This window comes from Hevea brasiliensis, chromosome 4 (genome assembly GCF_030052815.1).
Source record: "Hevea brasiliensis isolate MT/VB/25A 57/8 chromosome 4, ASM3005281v1, whole genome shotgun sequence".
Classification (NCBI taxonomy): Eukaryota; Viridiplantae; Streptophyta; class Magnoliopsida; order Malpighiales; family Euphorbiaceae; genus Hevea; species Hevea brasiliensis.
This window is the reverse complement of record NC_079496.1, coordinates 17,422,153-17,429,897: the sequence shown is the minus strand read 5'-3', so window position 1 is coordinate 17,429,897 and position 7,745 is coordinate 17,422,153. Positions and strand designations below refer to the sequence as shown.

The 7,745-nt window shown below is 28.4% G+C and overlaps 1 protein-coding gene across 3 annotated transcripts; it reads left to right on the top strand.

Moving 5' to 3' along the window:
• The first annotated feature begins 2,635 nt into the window (after positions 1-2,635).
• Positions 2,636-6,338, top strand: LOC110668735 (beta-glucuronosyltransferase GlcAT14B). Of its 3 annotated transcripts, XM_021830087.2 has the most exons (6): positions 2,637-3,012; positions 3,319-3,483; positions 3,734-4,469; positions 4,573-4,648; positions 4,758-4,873; positions 5,469-6,338. In XM_021830087.2, the coding sequence occupies exons 3-6, from the start codon at positions 3,908-3,910 to the stop codon at positions 5,966-5,968; spliced, it is 1,254 nt and encodes a 417-aa protein (XP_021685779.2). In that variant the 5' UTR covers positions 2,637-3,012; positions 3,319-3,483; positions 3,734-3,907; the 3' UTR covers positions 5,969-6,338. The 3 variants fall into 3 exon arrangements, with proteins under 3 accessions (XP_021685778.2, XP_021685779.2, XP_021685782.2); XM_021830086.2 differs by lacking the exon at positions 3,319-3,483 and having other exon boundaries at positions 2,636-3,012; XM_021830090.2 differs by lacking the exon at positions 3,319-3,483 and having other exon boundaries at positions 3,746-4,469.
• Positions 6,339-7,745: the final 1,407 nt, after the last annotated feature.

Genomic DNA, 7,745 nt, shown 5'->3' with positions numbered 1-7,745 from the left:
TTACTTATAATTTATCTATTTATTTTAAAATTACTTTTTTACTAAGTAAAAGATTATATTATTTTAATAATTTTTAAAAATATCAATATTATTCTCATTTTAACAACTAAAATACTTAATTACATTTTTTTAATAATTTTAATCAATTAAATTACTTTTAAGTATCTTTTCACCAACATTCAAACTATTTAAAATTATTTTTAAATAATTTTATTAAATAATTAAGTCCACATTTTTAATTTAACTCATAAGTTAAAAAAATATATTTTAAATCACAATTAAAATTAATTAGTCAAATCAAACACCCTTTAATAATTTTTTAATATAGGATGATATCATAAATTTTAATAATAGAGGTTTTTTTTCTTGTCATTTCCCCTAATTGATAATCAAGCATGTGAAACTTAAAAAAAATATTTTGCATGTCATATTTCATTGGTCTTTCACAAAAATATCATTTTATCATCTCTATTTCAAGCAATATATAGATAGGTTTATTATAATAAAAAAAAAAGAATAAATTTTAAAGCTAGAATATTGAGACACAAAAATTTAAACCTTGGGTTTGATAAATCTGAGTTGTAGGGTGGAATTCATCATCCCATTATCTTGGCTTATTGCATGATCTTATTAGTAAACCCAAAAGAGCAAAAAATTGGGTATGTTAAAGATGAATTTTGAAGAAATTTAAGGAGTAGAAGGGAAGTTTTTTGCTCCCAAGTTGCACATTAATTGTGTTTGGTGCAGCAATATGGAAAATGATAGGAATTTACACTTGTATTTTAGGTAAAAAAAAAAAAAACCTTAGATTTCAACATACATGCCTTAGATTCATCCTTGTATTTGACTCTTTGACATTTTTTTTATACTTCAAAAATTCTTTAAAAAAATGAGATTATGAAGTTTAAATTTTGACCTCTTTAATTTATTATAAAATAAATATTTAACCCACTGAATTAATGTTCCAATGACAATTCTTTATCATCTTTCTCTTCATGACATACAAAATTTAAATTTTTCAACAAATTAATCACTTATATTGTTGACTTTATTTCAAATCACTGAGCAAATGGTTTTAATTATTTATATTATTTTTTGTTTGTCTTATGAGAAATTTATGATATACTTATCTTATTATTCTTATTAATAAATTATCAAATTTTTATTTCATCCAAAATGATTCTTTAAAATTAAAAAAGTTAATTTAGTTTTTTACTTATTCTCTCTGTTTGGAATGTAGAATTTTACAATTTTAATTCAATTGATTTTTTTTATTAATTTTCATGTTTAAAATGAAAAAAAAAATCAATTCTCTTAAGCTTTGAAAAAAAAAATTCATTTTTAAAGAAATAAAAATTAATTATGATTATGTGAGAATTTAATTTAATTATTTTTCTATAAATAATTTATTCTAAACTAAGTCATTGACTTCTTTTAAAATAAATCTTTTGTGAGAAAAAAATTTTAATTGAATTCCCTATAATTATGCATGATTTTTATTTCTTAAAAATATTTTTTTAAGTTAAAAAAATTAAATTATTTTTCAGATCTTAATTTGGAGTGCTCTTTAGATTAAATTTTCAAATTGAATTATAAATTTTTTGTTTATATTTTTAAAACCAAATGAAAGTAAAATATTTTTTTTATTTTTCTTTTAAAAAAAATTAGTGGGTATAAAAATAAAAAGAAATACAATTATAGAAGACTTAAAATACTATAATAATGATCCGGTTATAAAAAGTTTGAGTTTATTTAATAATTATTAAATTAAATATTTATATTTATATTTATATATTAATTAAATAAATTTTAATTTAATAATTATTAATTTATTTTTATATAAAGTAGAATTTATATTAAATGAAATAATAATTGAGCGAACCCTTATGGCATGAAACACGAAGAAGGAACATATCCCAATTCTTGGAATCTCTGCCAAGACTCCTATCTTATCACACCATGAAAATAAAAACAAAATCCCAAATCATCTGGGGTTCATCAAATTTAAAAAAAAATAACACAATTAATAATTTAATTATTAATTTATCAAATTTAACTTAATAATATTAAAATTACTTTTTACAAATAACATGTATAAGAAAGGAATAACACATATTCATTAATATAACTATAATAATTTTCTATATACATATCTTCTATAAATAATGTGAGATCTTTAAATATTAAACTCGCACATTTAATAAAATATTAAAAATTATCTTTTTAAATGAAAGATTAATAGAGTAAAAAATTAAATTTTAATTTATTATGTGAATAATATATTTTGAATCGTTATATTAAGCTAAGCAATGTAATATTAAAATTATTTTTAAAATTTTTATTAAATATCTAAAAATATAAATATCATAAGATAACCAATTTTAATAATTTATATATTATATCTTAAAAATTTCAAAAGTTAACAAAAAAAAGAGAAAAGAAAATAATCTATGACGAATTAAATTCGAATAATAAAAAATTGTTTAATGTATTCAATATGCATGTATTATATCTCTATTAATATGGGTTTTATTTTTTAAAAAAATAAAAGAAAATTATTTTTTATTTAAGGGAGCGCTCCCTGTGCGTACAATAATTAGCCCTGGAACAACAGATTACTTATGCGTACTCATCTCTCCAGTTTTTTGCAACAGTTTTTTGAAATGTAGTTTGCGTTGCCGTGTTGGGTTAAATCCTAAGAGCTTTCTGCCTTTCTCTCTCTCTCTCTCTCAATATAACCGATACTCCTAAGCCTTAGTGAGAGAAGAGGACGAAAAGCAACACAGATTCTTTATATAATTGCGAACAAACCGAACAACTTCATAGTATACACACGTCCTCTCTACAAGGACTCTCTCTCTGTCTCTCTCTCTCTCTCTCTCATATCTTATTTTCTGATTTATTTAATCATAAGTTACGGGTCTCTCTCTCTCTCTCTCAAGCTTCTGTTTTTCTTCGTCCTTGAACTCCCAGTCCCACGTAGCTCTTGAAGGTTATCAAGAAAAACTGCAGGTTTTGATTCTTGCTCCTTCATTCCACCTCATATGTTCTATTCAGAAAAGCTGATTTATGTTCATCCCTCTTTTATGTTTGTTTTTTCTTGTTTTGAGCTTTTGGGTTGAGCTCTATTTTGCGTGGGATTAGATCATTTTTGCTTGTTCTATTGATTCAATGATTTAAATCTGGAATTTTTAGATTTGGTTTTTGTTTCTTGTTTTATGATCTCTGTTTTTCTTATGATGGTTGGTATGGTTTTGGTTGAATCAACCTCTTTTTTTTTTTTTCTTTTTTTTTTCTGATGTGAATCTGTTGTTTTAGGATTGTTTTTACATATGCTGGGATCTACAACGAATGATAGAAAGATTTCCCATTGTACAGATTGGTAATTTGTATCCTTGTCAATGGTTTCCCTTGGGAGTTGGACACCTAATAGCTCATTGATAATGAAGATTTAACTAATTGTTTTTCTCGATTAATTTATTGGTAATTGGTCGATTTTCTTGATGCATATTGTGTCTCTTTTGATGAGTATTTTTTTAAACATACAAACATACGAACATACGAACATACCCCACCTATTTTTCTATAATTTTTTATATAATATTTTAACTTCATCCTTTCTGTCAGTATTTCGATTACATAAACTAACTAGATGTTCACGCAATCTTCAATTTCCTTTTTAGCAGGCACATAATTCTGATATAATATTTTTTGTTGGTTGTTGATTCAACAGCTTTATTTACAGTTCAGGTTTTGGAATTTTTTTGAGGAAAGTTTCGATTATAGTATCCGCAACACGAGAATATTGTTTGGTATTCCATTCGATCTGGGTTATCTGAGATGGTGGAGGAATAACCAAATCTGGGATGTGAAGATCAGTTATCAGAACCCATGATAAGGCCTTGCAATGGGGTCCCTAAACATGGAGAAGAAATGGGTTTTCCCTTTAGTCATAAGCTCTCTGATATGTGTGTTCCTTTTGGCAACTTCATTCAACATGGGTCTTATTTCTTCGCTACATACTATCAACCAAATCTTCAACATTTTTCCTTCTCGAAACCAATCACTGGATGGCTATGCTGAAATTAAGGTTTCACAAACAACTCCCACTCAGACTCCTGGAATTCCTCGATTTGCTTACTTGATTTCTGGGTCTAAAGGTGATTTGGAAAAGCTTTGGAGAACTCTTCACGCACTTTACCATCCAAGGAATCAATATGTTGTTCATTTGGACCTTGAATCTCCAGCAGAGGAAAGATTGGAGCTTTCTTCGCGCATTGAAAAACATCCCCTTTTCTCCAAAGTTGGGAATGTTTATATGATCACTAAAGCTAATATGGTTACTTATAGAGGACCTACGATGGTTGCTAATACACTTCATGCTTGTGCAATTCTTCTTAAGAGGAGTAAAGATTGGGATTGGTTTATCAATCTTAGTGCCTCTGATTATCCTCTTATAACTCAAGATGGTTGGTCTCTGTCATTTAACTTTTATGCATCTTCTTCTTATTCCTCTCTATCTGTTCTTGCAATAGAATAATGATTTTTGATTGATGGCCTTGTAATGTGCAGATCTTCTTGATACATTTTCAACCATAAACCGAAATCTGAACTTTATTGAGCACACTAGTCAGTTGGGTTGGAAGGAGTGAGTTCTCTCTCTCTCTCTCTCTCTCTCTCTCACACACACACACACACACATTCACATTGAGAAACCATCTTCAGTTAATGGTAAGACGTCTAACTGTATTGTTTAGGGATAAACGAGCAATGCCTTTGATTATAGATCCTGGGCTCTACTCAACAGCAAAGACGGATATATACTGGGCCACACCACGTAGAGGTTTGCCAACAGCATTCAAATTATTCACTGGTTAGTATTGATGATTCATCTTTTTTTCTTCCTTCGACGCTTTCTAATAAGCTTGTATGCTAATGTTTGATTTGTTGCAAATATCAATCGATGAACTTTCAACGTTACAAAAGAAACCAGTTGATTTCATCATATGCTTAGAAATTTTTATCTTGCTAGGCTTTCATTACTAGGCCCTCTGTTCTTTAATAGATTTCTGGAAATTGCAAGGGTCGGCTGGCAGCTAGAATTTTATCTTGCTTTTGGGTTTTTGTTTAGAATTATAAAAATTGTTTTGTAGCAAATCAATCTTTAGTTTTATCATATAACGCTGTTTTTCTTTAAGTTCTCAACAGCAGTGGATGCCAAAGAATTAACAGTATAAAAAAACTTCTAGCAATTGGCTTAATCTGTTCTTTCAGGAGTTCACTTCTAAATTTGTAGGTGTATCTTTAATAGGCTGGTGAAATTATGATGTTTGGTCACTCAGCTAAGCAACTGTAACTGTTATACGGAGGCCTCAGTTGTGTAGTAGAATTGATAAAATCCAGAGCAGGTGGTGTATTGAAGTTCTTTATTCAATAGGAAGCATTAAGCAATATCCATTGTTCTGCAGGTTCGGCATGGATGGTTCTCACACGCCCATTCGTAGAGTACTTAATTTGGGGTTGGGATAATCTACCGAGAATCTTACTCATGTACTATACGAACTTCGTCTCCTCTCCTGAAGGCTATTTTCACACTGTAATATGCAATGTGCCAGAGTTTGCTCAGACGGCTGTCAATCATGATTTGCACTACATTTCTTGGGACATGCCCCCCAAGCAGCACCCACACACCCTTTCCCTTAATGACACAAGGAAAATGATTGAAAGTGGCGCTGCCTTTGCTAGAAAATTCAAACAAGATGACCCTGTGTTGGATAAGATTGATAAGGATTTACTTGGCCGGAAAAATGGGGGCTTCACTCCCGGTGGATGGTGCTCTGATAGTCCCAAATGTTCCAAGGTTGGGGACCTGAATAATATTAAACCTGGTCCAGGAGCTGACAGATTTAAACGACTCATAGCTAGGGTAGCTTTCATGTCAAGGCTTAAACAAAATCAGTGTAAATAGATTTCTCAAAAAGTTCATGCTTGCAGATGGAGAAGGATTCAAAGTTCTGTAGGCAAGCCAGACAGCACCTTGTTAGAAGATTGTTATCTAAGAAAGCGATTTGGTTGCCCGAGTTGCAGCCACAGTTGCATTATTGTCAAGAATTGAAGGTATGCTAGTGTCATTACAATCATAAGGAATCACACTCTTTACTGCAGTGGTCACAATCTAATATAGCACATTTACCTCACATTTTATAGGTTCTATTCCCTTAGAACTATTGCTCTTACTCTCTTTGAAACTTCACCAGATCGCCATTTTCACGGCTTCTGTATGTTCCTTTTAAGTTCTTTCCGGCTTCATAATAATTAGAAAATTTTCTTTCCTCTTATTCTATAGTTTTGGATGTGCATATTTATCTAATGTTAACAACAGGATCGCTTCAAAAGGAATCAGCTTTATTTTGTGCTTCACAGCATTTGAGTTTGAAGTTGGAATACCCAAAAAATTGATTAGATTAAGTTAATATGAGTAATTAATGGATGATAAAAATTCTAAACACAACAAAGATGCCAAGTTGAATGAGCAAACTGTGCTAGTAGAGGCCCTATCCTTAAATGATGGGGAAAGTTTATTAAGTTATTGAACAGTTTAGCTTCATTCATTTGGCATTTGGCATTTGGCATTTGGCATATCTAAATTCGAGTCTCCCCTCCCTTATTAAAAAAGAAAAATAAAAACTATAGTGGACATTTTTTTGGAGTAATTTTTATCCATATGTGAATTTCAATTCCATTTTATAAAAATCTCTTTTAACATTCAGCTTTCTAAATTATCCTTTTGCCCCTCTCAAAAAGAATAAATTCACCCTTTTATCTATTTTTTTTCTTTTTTTTTTCTCTTTTACTTTTATAATTAAATTAATTAATTAGTATTTATTAATAAATTTATTTTAATTTTATTAAATTTATTAGTAAATTTATTAATTATTTGTAATTTAGTCATTATTAATTATTACTAATTAAAATTCATTATAAAATAATCCCATATTTTATAATATTTATTATTTTAATTACAATATTATCATTTTATTTTACTAATATTCTAATATATTATATATTTGAACTAAAAAAAATTAATTGGAAATTTTATTTTTATATTATATTATTTTATAATATTTATATTAAAAATATCAATGACTAAATAATTGGGTTTTAAAAATACAAGAATTAATATATAGGTTTACTAAATCTTTTAACTTACACCGATAGCATTTATGCAATTTCTCCTCTTTACTAACGATGCTAAAGCTCGTGATACCTTTTTATTACAAACTTACTCTCATAAGACCCTACTTGATAATTGTGCTAAATCACATAGTAGTAAATTGTAAATTTCCCTTATTATTAATATAAGATCCTTGGTATATGTTTGTTGATGTTTGACTAAACTAAACTCTCATAGTCAAGCAATGGAATGATATAAATTAATCTAATTTGATAATGTAGAAGAAAATAGCTTTACAACTGAAGTTTCAGCTATTTGATTTCTTCATGCTTTCATCACAAGAATTGGGAAGTCTCTTTGATTTTTTTTTTTTTTAATAAATAATGCTTCTAGAACTAGAAGTGAAATCTCCTGTTGAAGTATGAAATAGTTGACCATCTTGGAGAAGAAATGGTGGCGGCCTAATTCAGGTCCATTTCCACCGTTAATTAAAAGAAAAAAACAAACTTTATATAATTGAGATAAATTTCACTTTTCTTTTTTAATATAATCTCTAGATAAATTACACTTC